Source organism: Balaenoptera musculus, chromosome 7, assembly GCF_009873245.2.
Source record: "Balaenoptera musculus isolate JJ_BM4_2016_0621 chromosome 7, mBalMus1.pri.v3, whole genome shotgun sequence".
Lineage (NCBI taxonomy): Eukaryota > Metazoa > Chordata > Mammalia > Artiodactyla > Balaenopteridae > Balaenoptera > Balaenoptera musculus.
This window is the reverse complement of record NC_045791.1, coordinates 24,401,653-24,422,509: the sequence shown is the minus strand read 5'-3', so window position 1 is coordinate 24,422,509 and position 20,857 is coordinate 24,401,653. Positions and strand designations below refer to the sequence as shown.

Sequence of the window (20,857 nt, the reverse complement as noted above, 5' to 3'; positions counted from 1 at the left end):
GGCAATACTATCACACAACATTTGCTTGCATTCCATTGCCTCACTTATTTCTTTATCACGTTTATCTGAGTTCCTACTTAAATATCTGGAGATGGTCTAAGGAGTAGGGCTATGTCCCATGGTGTAACACAGTGCCGGACACATATTTAATATTAGCAATGTATTTTAAAATTTGCTTTTGGACTTCTTTGTTTATGAATCGTATATAATGAATTAACGTTTTAAATTGTGTTGGAAACATTCCAGCCATAGATATGGGAAGAGCTGGAATAGCAGTGGAGCAATTAACTGCCAGCTATGTTTTAGTTTAATATGCTTTCTAATGTTTTATATCTACATAAGATAATTAGTCCATTGTCATTTCATCATCTGATGATGATCATTTCCCTTGTTAAGTGTTCAGCAGGGACACTTTGCTTCAGCAATGATTTCTGCTCTTAAAAATAAGAAAATTTCATTGTTATTGGAGTAATTTTGTAATCTGGATCAAAGGTTTGGTAATATTTGAGAAATCTCGACATCTCTACTATTTTCATAAGCAACAAATATAATATATATAGCATGTATGCCTTCTAAGTAATTGATATGCAAAATAAAATTATTTCATATCTTTGCATTATTAAGAAGTAACTAGCATTCCAATAGATTTTAAATTATCAAATAATTTGATCAACTAGATCAAGGTTTATGTAGAAAGACAAGCTGCATCTGCCTTATTTGAATTTCTAGTACTTTCACACTGAATTTATATGAGAAGATTTTTTTGTATAGCGTGTCAGTTATACTAATTGTATTCTAAAAATTCTGCTCAGATGCTCACACCCGCATTGATACAACTTTTGAACTTTATCACTGAGGGTTTATGATAATATACTCAGTGGAGAAATTGGACTCTGGAAGCTTTTCTGCTATGCCACTAACTCTGTGGCTTTGAAAGTTGCTTTTATTTTCTGAATATAGCTTCTTAGGTTTTGTGCAAGACGGCTCTCATAGTTTGTTTCAATTCTGAGGCAGTATGTTTGTGCCTTCACTAGTATCGAAGGAAGTGACCAATTTATATGATGCCTTTATTTTTTATCCTTATTATAGAATCAGCCTTCTGAAACATGCCCTGTAAAGGCTTCTTGGCTGTTAATCTAGCATGTTTAAATGAGATTTATGGAAAACCTGGTTAATCGTTCATGTATGGGATTCCCTATCTATTTTAGATCTGAGGAATAGGTAATATCAGACCAAGTTAGTGTGGGAAAAACATTTTAGAAATATTAGGGAAAATGTCACATTTAAATTTTCTTTCCAGATGGGTTAGATTTCAGGTATAGTCATTCTTTTGTTCTTTTTCACAAGAAAAGTGCCAACTATCACACCAAGTTCTAAAAATTGGTCTTTTACTTTATCCTGAAAAGATCAAAGGCAAGATAAACAATTAGAGAATACAATCACTTAGGATCTTCTCTCATAACAAAATTACATTTTCCTCAAGAGAGAATTTCTTTTTGAGATAACTAGTAGAAAAAATTTCTAAGGCATATAGATGAGAGTTAGAAACAGATTAGCTTCCCCATTCCTTGATGACATTTGTGTATGTATAAATAATTCAGGATTATTATTCAGAATAGATTTGCTGACGTTTTTTAGAAGCATGGTAGAAGCATACAGAATTTTCATTTGTATTGAAAAATGCTTTTCCAAGCAAGTCTTTCAATTCCTTTGTACCCATGTTGGAACTGAATAATTAACAATGGTAAGACAAGTCTCTATAGATCAAATGTTCTGTGGAACTATTGGGCAAATGCCTTGAACTACTGGCTATACAACTTTTTTATAACCCTTCATCAGCAACATCCAGCCCTTCCCATAGCAGTGTGTAAAACCCTGTGAAGTTATTGCTGCTTAGCACATGATAAACACACTTGCTCTTAATTAGAATAAAGGCAAATTAGAATATTAAAGGAAGAATTATCCTGTTTGGATACCCTCATGTCCATGAAATAAAATGATTCTACTGCTGTTTTAAAACATCTAAATATACTATGTTTTAGATGTACTCTCTCTTTATTATTTAATGAAAATACTTTAATGTTATTTACCATTGTTTGATGAATTGAGCATTGATTAATTAATTAATTAATTTTACTATAATTTCTTTTCCCTGAGAATAAAGCTGCATGTGTCTGCAAATAGAAGGAGGGTGAAATAGCTTCAGTATGGATGGATAAAAAGAGAAAAAGGGTTTTCTTTTATTATTATTGTAAAGTGAAATAGACATTGCTAGCCATGTGCCTTGGACAATTAACTTGACTTTTCAGGGCTCTAATGTCAATTCCTGTAATAGGTGAGCACTTATTACTTCTTCAGTGGTATAGGAGGCAATGATATGGCCTAGCAGTAAAAGTATAGGCCCTGGTATCAGGTTGTCTAGGTTCAAGTTCAATACTAGCTCTTTTGCCTGCTGGGTGATTTGGAGTAAATTTCTTATCCTCTCTGTGCCTCAATTTACTCATCTAAAAAAGGATCCAACAATAGCACCTACCTTACAGAGTTGTAAATATTAACTTACGAGCTAATTCAAGTACTTGGCATTAACTTCACCTAGTGCCTAACAACAAACAAGAAATCAGTAGCTGGTAATTATTATCATTATTATAATTAGTAATGTTGGTATTAGTAAAGTTGTTTTTAAAATTAAAATGTAATATATGTAAATATAGTGCAAAGTCAAAAAGAGAAACTGTTCTTGTCACGCTGTCTAAACAAAGGAGTATTAAAAAATGAGGGGGGTCCCCCCTTATCATGCTACTGATAAGCATCTTATCTTATTCATAGTCTGAAGTTCACATTTTAAAATAAAGTCCCAGAGCAGAACAAAAAGCCCTGGTACATATTCCACTTTTCACAGTTCTTCCAGTGTTCTCAGAAGGGGTCTTCATATAGAAATGTAGGAGCCTTCATGATAACAAACATTCAAGATGTTACCGTATAGCTAGAAACCTAGTGATTGTGTAGAGCAATATTCAAATAACAGGCTGAATTATGCACAATCTTTATGTAGAAAATTATGCTTCATATGAATATTCCTTAAATTTAATTTCTGTTACCTATTTCTCTTTCATCCGAACAAGAATATTATTGTGTGTGAGACAGCTGTAAATACAGTTAATGACTGGGGGAAAACAAGAAGGGGTTCTCTCATCATACCAGATAGCAGTTCTCTTTGGAGAACCAAAACCAAACAATAGATGATGCCCGCAGTCGTATTGATTACTTGCAGGAACAAATTTCTGCAATCCTACTTCATTGTCCAGATGAAACATATTCCACATAGGAATGAAGCCAAATAGCAAGTCACAATATTTGGCTTATGTCCTATGTGGAATATAGTGAAGCATAATTAAATTAACAATTGGGAAATTATCTAAAATGGCAGGTAAATTATGTAGGGCATAAGCAAACAATTGCATAAATAAAGAGGCAATTTTCAAAAAAGAGTCTCCTCCTGCCTCTTCAATCTTTACCCACCTAGTCCTGTCCAATAATACCCCCGTGTATAATTTAGTTCTAGGAACTCTGGATTTTCTGGGGACAAAACTGAAGAATTAGAAAGTCGTTAGAATACATAATAAAAAGTCAAGAACCAAATTCTAGACTCTTCAGTAAATAAACAGCCCTGGGTACCCACAGGGAGTAACAAAATGTCTTACTTGCTTTAAGTAAATACATAAAATGACTTAGAATTTCAACTGGAAAAGATTGTTGTTTTGTTTTAATGTGTAGATTTTTATGCCTTTTAATTTACTTTGCTGCTGCATTTTTATTAAACAGTAGCCTATTTATCTTTTGTCTTTTTTTCAATTTGTTTCTATAATGCCACTTTCTATTCATGACTTTAAAAATAAATTTGAAAAATCCTTATGTACCATAGATGCTTCATGAAACATTTTTTCTAAACAGTTTATTGGTTCTGCTTGGCTAACCTTTATTTTCTTAATGCTACCTCATGTTGTATGTCATATAAATTTTAGAATGAAGTTGCATATAATAGAATAACACTGTGCTATTTTTCTGTCCCCAGAGCCACAAACCTGTACAGTGAAAGATTTTCTCTGTGCCAATGGGGACTGTGTTTCTTCAAGGTTTTGGTGTGATGGAGATTTTGATTGTGCAGATGGCTCTGATGAGGTAGGCATCTTCGCAAAATCAAACAAAAAATAATGCAGTTCCTTAAAATCGCATTCGTAATTATTATTCAGTTCAAGGAGTGTGACAAGGACAGCTCTGAATGCATTTTGCTCCTGACACACTGAGATAAGTATTATATCTAAGTGCCGTGCTACACACATCCAGCACAGGGAAAAGCTCTTGTGCTACTATTGACAGTTAATTTTATAGTCTCTTTTACCTCAAGTGGTGAATGGCTGGGTTGGGAATAAGATGTTTGGAAACCCTATTCCCTATAGCTGATGCCCTTGCCATCTGTGAATTTGTTCATAAATTTGCTGCAGTATTTATAGTCAGGACTAATATTTTTACGCATTTTAAACAGTTTCTTCTCCCTAGTCTCTTTCTTCAGTACATATAGTCTTATAGACTTAGATATGGGTCATCAATTTTTATGAAACCACGGGTTTAGCTTGGCTTAGATGATGAATCACAACCCATTTATAATAAGCTCTATGTACACACAGTTAAGTGAAAAAGTTTAGAATTTCTCTGGATAATTCTGTAATCTTAGATTGTGCTAACATTTATAAAACTTCACAAAATTCATTACTTATGCATCTGTGTATTCATGTTACAGATATTAATCACTCCATGATGCTTTAAAAATAATACATGACACACAGTAATAGTCACTGTGATTACTATGAGAAAATAGTGATTTTCTCTGTTAATGATTTCTCGTGTTACTATCAGGAACATAGCACTTGTGTAATCAAGTCCAGTCAGAGATGAAGGAAAAATGAGGTCTCTGGAGCTCAGTGGCCACCATGGCTCCTCCTGGTACACAGTGACTCCCTAGACCTCCCTAGACCATATTGACTCGAATATGTACTTACCCTCACGAAGGGCCTCCCACTGACTGTAGGCTTGGCAAGAGAGGATCTTCCTGCTGCTCTAGAGGTTTCTGTGTTTCAGGTTCAGCTTCCTTAAGTATCCACTGATTACCCGCCTCTTTGGGAGACACTGCAGGTCTCTATTAATGATAGAGCCCACACTAACTAGATCTTTCCCAGCCTTCAGGTATTCTTATCAAGTTTGGACGATCCTTCTCCATTCTCTATCTTGGAAAAGTTCCCCTAATCACATACAAGAGTCTAGATTTTGGAAACAAATGCACTTAATTTCTCACCTGAAGTCCAGAAAACTTAAACCTTTAGGCTGCAAAGGTCACTTAGGAGAAGATGAAAAATACTATTTCTATTCATGGGGCTATTCACAAAACAAGTCAAAATGAAATTTTAAAAAATGCACAGGGAAGTTCAAGTCTTACATTGCTCAGCTACATATTTCCTTAGTATATATTTACTCAAAAATTGTATTAAATGTTTCCCAGTGAGGGAAATATATTTCACATAAATTCATCCATATCATTAAAATGTTTTGTTTTTGTTTTCTTTAAAAAAATGTGTTCCATCAGCACCATGTAATTGTGAAACATCAGGAGGTGGGGATATATTGCTTAAGGCTTGTGATTTCGTCTTGCATGTTGTTCACTAGGTGTCCAACATACGTAAACAGAATCAAACAATTCTTTTTCAAAATCTTATTCGCGTGAAAGTAGACATCCTTATCCATGCCGTTTCTCTCATGCCGTAAGTTCATGGACACAGTTTTCTGATGGCTGAACATATCTCCATTATCTGGACATTTTTATGATAATGTACCTAGGGAATTAAATTAACTCTCTGAAAGGTGGTCTTTCTTTACATTTACAGACATTTGGTACAGTCTATATGTAAGGAAGTGGCTAACACTATGGGCAGCTGATTTCTATTTCCTTTCTAAAATCTAGCATGATATGTTTCATTGACAAAAAAAGCAAACAAACAAACAAACAGATAAAAAGGTGACTGAACAAATGGCTAGAAAGCATAATTACATACAGCATATTCTCATATTGAGAACAAAAGAAAATTGTGAGGATTAATTTTGTATGAATGTTAACTGAATTCGTTTGTTAATTTCCAGCCAAAACAAAAAAAAAAGAAACCAAAAACTTGGATCAATGTAATTGTGTATCCAGTTAGTGGCAAACACAGAGAAGAACTATTTAAAGTGCCTTTAAAATATAATATTTGGCCTCTGCATCCAGTATAATATACTGTAAGGACAAAAGAAATGTAAAAGAATCTTAAACTGTATTCATAGATGTGTTGTTAAATAATAACATTGGTTTTGCTAATTTGAATTTCATATATCAATATCTTAAGAGTAGGATAGTTCAAATGTTAAATTTTTAAAATATTATTAACACTCAAAATTTTTAAGTAAAATAAAGAAGATACAAATCTAGAAACAATGAAAGTAAATAAAAGTCCTATAATTAAATTCAAAAGTATCAGTTTGAGATCTTGATTTATTTTTCTCTTTTTAAAAATATATATTCTTAGCTCTGCCACTGAAAAAGCCTAAAACCAATGACATCCCAGCTTTAAAGACTATCTCTAACATTCACATCATGACCTCTAAATACATTTTCCAATTAACAGAATCAAAACCCCTTTAAGAAATGTTTAATTCTAGGTCTGAGAAAGGAAATTGACAAAATGAGCCACTAACATCTTGTCAAGCCAGAAAACAAGGCTATTGGGATAGTGTCCAGAGTACATAGGAGCAAAATTGCAGGACTTTCCACTGACAAAAAGGACAATTTGAGCATCAGAAAGAAAAAGCAAATGACTGTAATGTATTGAAATATAATAAATGTATAAAAATACATGAGTTCATAATAATACTTAAACAAATAAAAAGCTCAATTGTTACTTTGGAGGTTGCTAAGGTATCAACATTCTTAGGATTCACTCAGCCAAAATCAGAATGTGGGACATTCTATAGAGCAAATGACCTGGTTCCTTCAAGTAGTAAATGGCATTAAAAAAAAGTAGGAGAATGGAAAATAGTTACACATTAAAAGAAACTCAAATCAAACTCAGTGTATAGACATCTTTTACATCCTGCTTTTACCAAACAGTATTTTTATATAGTTAAGAAAATAAGAAAATTTTTAATGTGGATTGGGAATAACTTTAAGAAATTTTTGTTAATTCTATGATACTGTTAATTTTCTGAAGCTATCGTTGTTATGTTAAAGTTCAGAATATAAATAAATTGGGGGAGAGGGTTATGAAACATGAATAGCCAAGTGTGGATAATTGTTAAATGTGCATGATGAACACATGGGTCTTATTATTCTATTCTCTCTATTTTTATGTATGTTTTTAAATGTCTAAGATAATTAAATACCCCACAAATATAAACACAGACACACTGCATCAACTATACTGTAATCTATTATAAATCAAAATCTTCTGATGATAGAAAAAGTGTCTAGAAGTATTACCTTCTGTGTTATTGTCAATACAAATAGACCAGTGTCACTAGTTACTGAGCTCTTTTACTTGAGTTAGCCTTATTGCTGAGATAAACATTAATTAATTCTATAAATATATACTGAGCAGTTATAATCAATGCATATATTAGACACTTGATTCATAGACAGACATGATCCCTATCCTAGTGGACCTGAATTACATAAAATGTTAATTTATATTCCTGATTTTCTACATTTGCTACTTCATTCATTCAACCATTTATTCAGCAGTTTTTATTGAATGCTTACTTATTGAATGTGTCCCAGGCATAGTACTGGGCATGGAAGAGGAAGGTGATGAACAAAATGTATGAAATTACTTTCTCATGACCAGTGCATAGGCTCTTTCTCCAAAGTCATGCACCATTACATAATTTACCCCTCAGATACAGCACATTTCTAATTCTCCTTACACATTAAAAATCTTTTCTTAGTTCCATTTCTGTTTAAACTTCTTCTGTGAAGCCTTTTGTGAAACCTTTAAGAATTCATATGTTTAAAGCATATTCATTTATCTTGACAGTATATTTTATTGCAATTGTTGGTTTAGGTGCTGGTCTTCTCTTAGAATTTATCAAATACGGGGAGTAATCTTAGTTTTCTTTGCATTATTATTTAAGAAACTCTAGTAAATGGTAAATCTTCAATACTTGGGAGAAGAAGGGAAGAAGAAAGGAAGGAAAGAAGAAAATCAGTTATATAGCAGGCAGTCTAAACTGCCATCAGCAAAGAGAAAACTATAGGAATTTAGAAAATAAACTCTTCTTTCTTACATGGGATGAAACTGGGAAGAAGCAGGGAGTAATAGTTTGACATGCTTCATTCACTGGGAGTTGCACAAGCTGTGAGAGTGCTGCACCTTTTATGAAAGGAGGAGACAAATAGATTTTGGCAACAGTAGAAATTGCTAAACAGCAGAAAAACATCGTCCCAGCAAGATATTTCACTGGAGCATCCCATTTCAACCAGAGCGGTCAGACTCAAGGAAAGTAAATTTCTAGTGGATCCCTTTCATTGATCTCACATAAAGCACTGAAAGGCCCCCAAAGGTATCACTACTATCTTATTTGACTTCCAAATAAAATCTGTATGCGAGCCAGCAGAAAATGCCAATTGTGACAGTTCATTTCACAGTTCTACAGGAACAAATGTCAGGAGAATGGAAAAAGAATATGAACAGCAACCAAACTGTAAAAGAACAGGTACAGAGGGGAAAAAAAATGGGAATAAGAGGAAAGAAAGAACATTAGGGGAAGTTTTGCCAAGGCAAGACAGAATTGCCTTAGGATTCTTAGTTGTTTCATATTCATCCTTCCACCCCACTCCCAAGGAACCGGCTGTACTTGCTTAGATATATTTTTTAGCCCTTTTATTTCCCCACAATCTTCATCGTCACTTACAATTATTAAAATTACATTACCCTATAACTGTCTGTTGGAGAATGATCCACTCAGAGCAATTTAATTAGTTGATAAAGCCATGGGATTTATGTTCTTTTTACATTTTTCTGTTTTATTATGACTGAGAGACAAATGAAAGTGGAAAAGGATTATAATGTTATATAGTCACGAGCTTAAATGTGACCATCTGAGTTTCTTGTATGTGTCTTTTTTGGGTTTGAAGACATTTGTCTAAAAAATTAATTTTAATTATGTCTGTGTTGTTTTTGACAGAGAAATTGTGAAACAAGTTGTTCCAAAGATCAGTTCCAGTGTTCCAATGGTCAGTGTATATCAGCAAAATGGAAATGCGATGGCCATGAAGACTGTAAATATGGAGAAGATGAGAAAAACTGTGAGCCAGGTAAAATTCTTGAGGCCATATTTCGTTTAACTAGTATTTTAACTTGGTTAGAATTTAAATTTAAGCAATGATATGCATAAAACAGTGGCAAATAATGCACATACTTACTGTTTTTAAGAAATAATCTGAAATATCTGTAGGTAAATTAATTGGTGTGCCCTTCATATGTTTTGAAAGTGTTTTGGCAGGTAAGATTGTTATTATTTCAAGATCCAAGCATTACTCCCCAAAATTTGGTTTTCTGGTCTGTATATTTTTCTACACCATTTGGAGTTGTTTTTCCAAGACAGCAACATGAAATATGTTGAAACTGTAAGTATGATAAAAGTCAGGTTTCGATTCTGGAAATTAAGGTTATAAAACAGAATGTAGTAGTTTCAATGTGATACCAACTGAGAAAAAGGATGTCTATTATTTCTATTTATATCATGGTCCAAAATAAAAACAAGATTAAGAAGCAAAACCAGAGTATAGGGAGAAAAACCCAATTTATACATTTCTATTCCTTAAACATGACTTTAAATATACTCATTAAATTAACTTTTATACTTAGGAATTTTAATAACAATATTCTACAGGAAAAAAAATACTGGGAAAAAAATCACTTTGCAATCTATGTATATGGTAATAAGCACTTTCATGGTTAAATTACTTTGAGAGACTAGGTCAGAATTGCAGATACCTGACACACACATTACCATTGTCCCAGTACCGTGCCCATGGTCCATGTTGCTAATTGATCACATCTTTTCTCTTACTGAATCCAGACATATTCCCAGACTCCTTATTAATACAGATCCCTAGGCAAACACTGCCAATTAAAAGAAATTAAATCCCAAGGGAAAAGCTTTTTAGCATTCCTGGACTAAGTAATTTAGACCACAAAGTCATTATGTAAGTACATTTGGCTACCTAGTAGTCTAATATAAGGCCAAGAACCCCAGAGGTTTGAATGCAAACTTAGCAAACTCAAACACATAGACAAAGAAAGATCTCATCATTATTATGTCAATTAATTAAATTGGGTATTGGTAGTAACTTATTTGTCCACATTTAAAAAAAATTTTCCATATCATAAAGAAATACTTTGAATTCTACAGACTCTGCTAATTATACATATATTCATATTTAAAATCCCAAACCAAAAAAAAAAAAAAAAGCAACTTCTTAAAACTTATGTAAATATGACATTTATATCAAAACAGCCAAATAGATATCATGGGGTCTATGAGACCATGCCAAGATTTCCACTTTTAGCTTTATACAATGCGCATATGAATTAACATTCCCAAAGGTCACTAAATCCTATTACAGTTTTTAAAATAATCTGAGGCTTTTGTCTTTTAAATAAATTAATTTAAAATTGTAAAAAAATACATTTAACTCTTCACAAATCAGAAGGATGGAGGATATAGAGGGTTTTTTTCTTTCCCTTTCTTTCTTTAGTCTAGTGAGTTGAATACTTATTGAACAGGCTCTTACATCATGAGGTATATTTAATACAATGCAATAATATTGTAAAGCACATCTTAAGTCAGTATTTAATATCAGATGTTGAATATAGCTCAAATAATTTAAACTATTTTCATTACTATGTATAATTTTTATATGCTTATATATGCTTTTATCTATCAACCATTCATTCTGTTCACTAAATCTAAATTTCAACTTTATATTCAGCTTCTCCTACTTGCTCATCAAGTGAATATATATGTGCCAGCGGAGGATGTATTTCAGCATCTTTGAAATGTAATGGAGAATATGATTGTGCTGATGGTTCAGATGAGGTAAAATCTATCTTTTGGTTAAAATCTCTGAATTACATGAATTAGGTTTGAGAAAGCAAATATAGTAAAAACAAAGAGACAGAATCTTGATTCTTAGCACTGTCTAAAATGTCAAGACAAGAAAATTGAATACAGTAATTTCAGCAAATACCTGAATCTTCATGCTGTCCATAGACTAAACCCTATTGTCATTTGCAGAGGTGATATTCATTAAATAAAAATAAAAGAAAGCCCACAGTATAATCAATCTCCAGTATTGTCAGCTGCATGTTTATCTTGCTTGTGACAATAGCATTATCATTAATGAAAACTGCAGTGGCCGTTTGTATTTGAACAGATGGCCTGTGTGACTGAGTGTAAGGAAGATCAGTTTCGATGCAGAAATAAAGCCCACTGTATTCCAATTAGATGGCTTTGTGATGGAATTCATGACTGTGTGGATGGCAGCGATGAAGAGAACTGTGGCAGAGGTAAGGTACTTTGTGTGCGTGTGTGTGTGTGCGCGTGCGCCTGCAAATAAGAGAATGGCAAGAATGGCAGTTAAGATGCTACGCAGAATATTTTCATAGTGTGCTAGAGGCAGAGGATAAGATCATTAAATGATTCTCCTTTTCTAGTTTCATTACATAATAGCCTATTCTAAATAAACAAAATCTGGCTCATTTTCAGACAAGAGTATAAATTCGTCTTCATATAACAAAGACAACCAAAATGCAAGTGTTTTTTGGGTGCCTATCACGAGCATGTCTTTGGACTAGATGTTGGGTCAGGGATGGGGATATGAGAAGAATCCAGGGAACATAGCCACTATAGCCATTCCTACCAAAGTATTTTCTGGGCACGTTTCTCTTCCACATTGCTTGCCTTGTTTCTGGAAGACTAGAAACAGCATATGGTATACTATACCACACCTACTAATATGCTAGATCATATATAGGTTATAGGTTGTGCCCCAAATTTCTTTCTTGCCATATGGTTGAGAAAATGACCTACATTATTTGTCAGTCTGAAAGAAACTTTGTTTTATAGCATCATTTTTTTCCAGCTATGTGAAAATCCTGACAGATAACTTTTTAGTTGTAAGTCACCACATTAAAAACAGCAATTATGGCTACTTTAGAGTTAATGAGAGGAAAGCAAAGAAATTATAGGGTGAATCTTAAAATGACCACAAATTGCAGCATTCTTATTATTTTCATAATGTTAGATATATTGTTTAAATACAAATTTTTTTACCTACTTATAAAAGTCTCTCAATCAACTTTACATTTTAGAATATTTGGAACATCATCAACAGAGATGATATTAGATTTTGACATATGTTGCAAGGCATTTAAACAGACATTCAGGGTTTACACAGTTTAAATGGACCTAAAGTATTTACTTCTGTAAATATCTAGTCGCTCAAGGAAAAATATCTTCTACTTTCTTTAATATTAGATCAAAACTTTATGATGTACTATATTTCTTTTCCAAACCTGATAAAGTATTATTATATCAGCAGAAGAAATCCTATTTCTCATTTGGAATCTGCAGTACCTTATAAAAAACTGTAAAAGATTAAATTTCCGTAATAGCTGTTTCTTAACTTTCGCTTAAGTTCTCACACTCTCTTTCTGTAATTGGTCACTCTAGAGAAAGCAAACTTTGTGGACATTCTGGTAGCAACAACTCATATACAATCTTACAGTCAAAGACTTTGGGACCACAATTAAGCTACTCATCATCTACCATTTTCTAATTAATAAGCTCTATTCCCTCAGCTTCAGTCACTGTCACCAGTCTTGTTCTTTTCCTCATGGCTTCCTATCTGGGCTATTAGTGACCCAATTGGTCACCAGTACATCCTATTCACTGCTGCCATGTTCATCTTATTTAAATGTAACTCTGGTTATGTCAGTCTTTACTTAAAGCTCTTCCTGGTTAGATACAAATATCACAACCTGGCAGTCAGGGTTATAAGAGAATGATCCCATTTCACCTTTCCAGTCTTATAACTCTACTAATCCTCTTTATGCATCATAAATTCTAGCCAAAGTGGAAGATAATATTCAAGCAATATCCTCCATGCTTTTCAACATCTTTCTTGATTATTCTACTATTTTGCCATCTCAATACCTTTGCCAGTAAAAATTATATCTATTCTTTTAAGTCCATCTCAGTTACTACTGTGTCTTCAACCAAATTGCAGTCTGTTTTTAGTTTCCCTAGGAACCATTTGATTGCATTCCTGTTGTCATGTACTTCCTTCTAATATAATCACTTCTGTATTATTTGACTAAGCTTCCCTGTTGGAATATGAGTTTCTTGATGTGAAAAATTAGGTATGCAAACAAAATGTGGGAGTACATTTCAGGCAGTGGGATCATTATGTTCAAAGTCACAGAGGTGAGGGAAACGATTTGTTTAGGAGCCACAAGTAATTGAGGAGTCATGCTATAGAACTTGGTTTTAATATTATGCATGTTGAGGAGTTTTCCAAGGCTTTTGAGGAGTTTTCTAATATTAAAAAAGGAAGGGGTGATGGGATTTGAATTATGTAACAACACAGAGAATTTACTGAGATGAGAATCAAGCAGTCCAGTTTCTTGTCTTATCTCTATGGACATTTCTGTGCTCATGTTTTCATACTATCAAGTCCAGCCACAGTGAAATGTCTCCAACAGCTGTAGAAACACCTGGAAAGTTAGCGTGTGCCTGGGAGGATGGGTGGTGGTGGGCAATCCTTTCAGGATTTAGCTACTTTTTTAAATATTGGATTTCATAAAAAAAGTGTTTGAACAAAGGATTCTAGGTTAAAAAATCAAACATTAAAGTAAAAAACTGAACATTATAGTATTTGAAATATGAGATAACTTTCAGATTTAAAGTGACTATTAAGGGGCTTCCCTGGTGGCGCAGTGGTTGAGAATCTGCCTGCCAATGCAGGGGACACGGGTTCGAGCCCTGGTCTGGGAAGATCCCACATGCCGCGGAGCGACTAGGCCCGTGAGCCACAATTGCTGAGCCTGCGCGTCTGGAGCCTGTGCTCCGCAACAAGAGAGGCCGCGATAGTGAGAGGCCCGCGCACCGCGATGAAGAGTGGCCCCCACTTGCCACAACTAGAGAAAGCCCTCGCACAGAAACGAAGACCCAACACAGCCATAAATAAATAAATAAATAAATAAATAAATAAATAAATAAATAAATAAAAATTAAAAAAAAAAAAAGCCCATAAAATGACTATTAAATGTTTAAGCTTACTGACTAAAAAAAGAGTTGAGAGCTTTTAATTCAACCATTTAGAAATATGTCAAAGCTCCCCTACCCTCCCTGTTTCTGCTTCTAACATTTCTTGGGTTCCTTTGCTGCTAGGTAATTAAATTCCAATGGAATACCTTGTTGTTTAAAGTGTTTGATCCTGTATGGATGTACCATAAGGCATGACCAAGTTCAGATTTCTAGTATTTGATTTGCTTCCAGGAAGTTGTTTAGGTATTGGAAAAAAGCACTTCAAGGCACTGAGGAAATAAAATGCCAGAATAAACATCTCTTCTGTTAAATGTTACTTCCATTCATCTCAAATCTGGACTCGTGAGCTAACAGGGGCTAAGTGCTGGGGGCTGGAAGATAAAAGAACTGCAGGATAAACATGGAACATTTTCAATGTGAATCAATTTTACTGGTTTACTTGAAAAGGACTGAAATCCCAAATACTATGGAATTAACAGCAGCATTCACTTTTTTAAAAAATAAATTTATTTATTTATTTATTTTTTTGTTGCATTGGGTCTTCGTTGCTGCATGAGGGCTTTCTCTAGTTGCAGAGAGCGAGGGCTACTCTTCGTTGCGGTGCGCGGGCTTCTCATTGTGGTGGCTTCTCTTGTTGTGGAGCACAGGCTCTAGGCGCATGGGCTTCACGAGTCGTGGTGCGTGGGCTCAGTAATTGTGGCACACGGGCTTAGTTGCTCCACGGCATGTGGCATCTTCCCGGACCAGGGCTCGAACCCATGTCCCCTGCATTGGCAGGCGGATTCTTAACCACTGCGCTACGAGGGAAGCCCAGCATTCACATTTTTAAAGGTAAACCATGTTGCCTTAAGGAAACTTGGTGTTTGTTTTGGCCTGAGCTTTCAAACTTATTCTTTATAGCAATTTTGTTGGAAAAGATAGTTATTCTTTTTAGCAATTATCAGCTCGAATGTGTATATTATTATAGAAATTATAAAATATTATATATTTAAGCTTATCTCAACCCAAATAAAGATGAGAACGCTAGATGATTATTTTCTGTGATGATTCACTTGTCCAAATTTCTATGAAACTGCCAAGAGCTAAGTTATATTTAGACATAGGTTATTGTTAATTAATATATACTTATCTATTTTTCTAATAACCTCCCATTGAGCTGATCAAGAACATGACTAGGAAACTGGGATTTTAATCCATCTAATCTCTTTAAATTATACCTGTTTTTAATTGTTTATGTGTGCTTCATGCCATTTCAAAATAAGCTTGTTAAGTTAAGATGTCTTGGAAAGCCCCCACCCCACCGATGCATTTTTTGCAATGCAAATTCTTTCTAGTACAATAGGAAACCTTTCGTAGGTTATCATAAAACCTTTGCCTTTCTGCTACAATTATGATTTCATTTATATTTCTCTTATTCTTAATAAAAATAGTGGCATGTCCAACACTTTTTTTTTCTTGTTTTATTTATTTATTTATTTTTGGCCACACTTTGTGGCATGCAGGATCTTGGTTCCTCCATCAGGGATCGAACCTGTGTCCCCTGCAGTGGAAGCCTGGAGTCTTAACCACTGGGTTGCCAGGCAAGTCCCATGTCCCACACTCTTATGGGGAAAATGATAATGTTATGTAATACAGTACCTTTGGGAACTCATTTTTTTTTTCCTTTTAACAATACTGATGTGCTACAAATAGAGTTTTTAAAAATAATCAGAGAATGTCAAGAGTTCACAAATTCTGTTCGAATTTAGACCATTTTAGAATGGAACATGCGATGAGATTTAGTCATTAGAATCTTTATTCTGAAAGAATACAACTCTATTTCATATTCTATGGATTTTGATATTGAATTAAGCCAAAGCTCACCTCAAACCAATATTCATGTCTTTAATACTAAAGGCTGTTCATGTTATATCTTTTTGTTTTCAGACAGAGTTCCTAAATGGTAATATATTTTCTTGCATTGATTTTGATAATTGAGATTATTTTAAAAATTAGGGCATTTTAGAGTTGAACACTGCAGATGTTTGAAAGAAAAGGGCATCCCAATGCCAGATATTGTACTGTCAGAAATCTCACATGGTGACATTCACCTTGCTGCACTCACCAAGGACCTGCCTTTTTCTGTATCTTAGTTTGTTAGTGCTCAGAGGTGTCAATGTAAGCTGTACCAGTTCTGTTAAGCATTTTTGCGGGAAAACTTAGGACCGTTCTGAATGGTATCACTATAAATTCCTGACCTCAGCTTCAACTACCACTCAAGATTCTAAGAAATCTACCTATATGTTTTTAATCATCTCTCTCTACCATTAACGATATCAGGTTTTTAAAAAGTTGATTTACTTTCTCACATTCCACCTCACAGCAATAGCAAAAATCATGAGCTTTTTTCAACATCTAGACAGAAAATTAACTAAGCTACATATAGCTGTGCCTAGCCTTTCCTCCTTCCTTTCTCTTGAAATGGAAGACTTGTCTTCCAGTCTAAGGATAATACTTTTATTTTGCTTTAGATCTCAAATCCTTCACACTTTCTTGATTCTCAAGGAACTCATTATCTGAATTACCTTTTCTCTCTTCTGTATCCTCAACATTACCTTGTCTACTGAATTCCTCAACTTCCTCTTTTCTTCCTCCCCTTTAAGGCTAAACTTCTGGACTACCAATTCTTCATCTATAATAACCAACTACAAACATTTCACTAAACCCACCACCACTTCACTAAAGCTACTCTCTTAGCATCATTTAAATGTGCTAACTATTTATTAACTTCTTGTTAGAAAAGTTTTCAGGTATTTCTCCAGCCACTCTGGCTACTTCTTCTCAGTCTCTTTGGTAGATCCCTCTTTATCTATTCAAACTTTAAATGCTGATTTTCTCTGTGTTCTCTTCTAAGTTTCAAATAATAACTGTATTCTGATCATTCCCGACTCTACATTTACACCTCAGAAACCTATCCCATACTTCAGACACATTTATCCACTAGCCTGCTAAATATCACCACATGATTGTCTTGCCAGTAACCTAAATGAATTGTCTCATTATTTCCACTAAACCTGATCCTCCTAATGTGATCTTTTATTTATTGAATGACACCAACATTCACTGAATGATCCAAACAAACCAAAAATTGAGTACTGTGTTTGACTACTCACTCTCCTTTACCACCCTCATCTAGTTAGCCTTCAGATCCTGAGGATTCTACCTCCTGAAGAGCTCTCAAATGTAGCTACTCTAAATCAGGTTTCCATCAGTTGTTTTCTGAATTGCTGCAAGCCCTCTTCAAATTGGTCTTTTTCCTCCCATCTTGGCTTTACTCTCCCTGTCTTCATTTCTAAGTTTTCCTCACAGTAGCTAGTGTTGTCATTCTAAAACCCAAATCTCATTCTGTGATTTCCTAAGTTAAATCTTTGCTACTGGAAGTGAATTACTAGAGATTAGTGTGCAAGTCAAAACTCAGAACAAGAAGAGCTTATTGACTCTCACAAGCTTAGGCTCATTATTCTCTCCGAAGTACATACATAAAATGAACAATGCTTCTTTCTTGGAATTTTCTAGGCTTGCAAGGATGAGCACTATCACTCCCCAGCTCCGTGTTTTAATAAACATATCCATTTATAGTATGTTAATACCTTCAATCATCAAATCTCACCAATACAGAAATGATATTACTTATATATGAAATTTAAATTGGTAATATAATTCTCTGAGAGCAATCTTATTTATCTTAATTTTAAATTCCCATCAAGTTTCTCTGTGTGGTTTCCCCATGTACTCCTTGCAAATATGAGCTTACAGATCTTAACCGTACCTCTTTTGTAGCATATCAAGATGTTGAGCCCCATAGAAATTAATACACTTTTCCAAAGCAAGACAAAGCAAGTTCCTATCTCCCTAACCATTGCCGTTTCTGCTATATATTGCTACGTATCTAGACATACAACTAAAGTTTATTAGTACTTTGGGTCCTTTGCCTGTGGTGGATGTATTTAATTTTAAGTTAGAATGTCCCTGTATTCTTTTTTTTTTTAACATCTTTATTGGAGTATAATTGCTTTACAATGTTGTATTAGTTTCTGCTGTATAACAAAGTGAGTCAGCTATACGTATACATATATGCCCATATCCCACCCCTCTTGTGCGTCCCTCCCACCCTTCCTATCCCACCCCTCTAGGTGGTCACAAAGCACCGAGCTGATCTCCCTGTGCTATGTAGCTGCTTTCCACTAGCTATCTGTTTTACGTTTGGTAGTGTATATATGTCAATGCCACTCTCTCACTTCGTCCCAGCTTACCCTTCCCCCTCCCTGTGTCCTCAAGTCCATTCTCTACGTCTGTGTCTTTATTCTTGTCCTGCCCTGAGGTTCTTCAGAAACTTTTTTTTTTTTTAGATTCCATATATATGTGTTAGCGTACAGTATTTATTTTTCTCTTTCTGACTTCGCTCTGTATGGCAGACTCTAGGTCCTTAGACCTCACTACAAATAACTCAATTTCGTTTCTTTTTATGGCTGAGTAATATTCCATTGTATATATGTGCCGCATCTTCTTTATCCATTCATCTGTCAGTGGACACTTAGGTTGTTTCCATGTCCTGGCTATTGTAAATAGTGCTGCAGTGAACATTGTGGTACATGACTCTTTTTGAATTATGGTTTTCTCAGGGTATATGCCCAGCAGTGGGATTGCTGTGTCGTATGGTAGTTCTATTTTTAGTTTTTTAAGGAACCTCCATACTGTTCTCCATAGTGGCTGTATCAATTTACATTCCCACCAATAGTGCAAGAGGGTTCCCTTTTCCCCACACTCTCTCCAGCATTAATTGTTTGTAGATTTTTTGATGATGGCCATTCTGACTGGTGTGAGGTGATACCTCATTAAGTTTTGATTTGCATTTCTCTAAGGATTAGTGATGTTGAGCATCCTTTCATGTGTTTGTTGGTAATCTGTATATCTTCCCTGTATTCTTGATGCTTTCTATTTAACTGTAAAGAGAGAAAAAATGCAAACATTTAAAAAATACACACAAAAAGAGTACTCTATTGCAGAATTTTTATAAGAATAAATAATATTTCCTCACATCACCAACTTATAAGTCTGTTATAAAATTAATTGTTTCTCTATGACTGCAAAAACTTTTTTCTGGTCCTTCTGTTTTTAATAGTTCAGTCTGTCAGTTTCCAGATACAACTGAATTATCTAATAATTTTTAAAGTGTCTTTTCTTTCCAGAACAGCATAATTTTTAGTAAAGAAAATTAATACTATTTAAAATCTAAGTTTTTTTACACTCAGTAACATAGAAATGATATGAAATGGAAGGGAATTTATATTTGAGAAAACTTGATTCTATCATCTTATGATCAGTATTTTCTAAAGAAAATATTATAGACATGAGTGTGATATCAGATTGTTTTGAAAAGTTAAAAATGAATACCTTTTAAAGAAAAGTTTGGACATTATATATTCCTAGTATTATACAGGAAAAAAAAATAAGGAAATGAGACACTAGATACTGAGCTGAGAATTAGAGGAATATGTGTTTTGCTGACTGGAATTAATTATGCTATATCTCTCTGTCTCTTTTTCATTTTAAAATAAAGGAGGAAATATATGTAGAGCAGATGAGTTCCTTTGCAATAATTCCCTCTGCAAACTACATTTCTGGGTGTGTGATGGAGAAGATGACTGTGGAGACAACTCTGACGAAGCCCCTGACATGTGTGGTATGGCATTTCACGTGGCTCTAGATTGTACTCTCATCTCCTGATGTAGTGTGCCGGTGTGAATCGATGAAGTGGTGAGGTGAACCACAAATTTTACCATCCTGGGGTTAGGTAGATAAAGTATAACCACAGATACAGCTTTTGGTCAGGTAATAAGAGATAACCCTGCTCAAAGTTTATGACTTTATAGAGAGCCCTCCTAAATCTGAACTTGCACATGTCAGCACTATTCAAAAGATAGATTATGCTCTGTCTAGGAGGATTTAGAGTAGTTGACCTTTTGAATTGAGTAAGGTTCATATAAGGACTTTGGCTTTATACCCAATTGGTGTTTTAGGCTAAAACAATTTTTTTGACAGATAAGCATGGAAAAAATGTGCATAATCAAATCATGTACTTCCACAAGTCACCCACTACTGAGACTGAGGTTATTCAGAGAAGGGAAATAAATATGCATAGAGATATGCAGACATTATCTATCTATACCTATCTACCTATCTATCTATATACATATATATATATCTTACAAATGTTAGGCAGAGAACTCAATTAGGAGTTATTTAACATTTAAATCTGAAAATCTTAACAAAATTTATTTCTTCTTCAAATTCAAGTTACTTCTGACATTTGTCACAATCGTGATTATGCAACCATGAACTATAAATATAAATGTGCGCCTTTAGATCACCAAATTAAATGATTTCCTGTATTTGGTAAACACTT

At 34.2% G+C, this 20,857-nt stretch overlaps 1 protein-coding gene across 1 annotated transcript in view; it reads left to right on the top strand.

Annotated features, from left to right (window-relative positions):
* Positions 1-20,857, top strand: part of LRP1B (LDL receptor related protein 1B) — a 1,897,582-nt gene that overhangs the window by 1,740,116 nt on the left and 136,609 nt on the right. Inside the window, exons 68-72 of the mRNA XM_036857483.1 lie at positions 4,073-4,179; positions 9,265-9,394; positions 11,075-11,181; positions 11,519-11,651; positions 20,012-20,134. Of these exons, the coding sequence (XP_036713378.1) occupies positions 4,073-4,179; positions 9,265-9,394; positions 11,075-11,181; positions 11,519-11,651; positions 20,012-20,134 (600 nt within the window). The remainder of the gene's footprint in view (positions 1-4,072; positions 4,180-9,264; positions 9,395-11,074; positions 11,182-11,518; positions 11,652-20,011; positions 20,135-20,857) is intronic.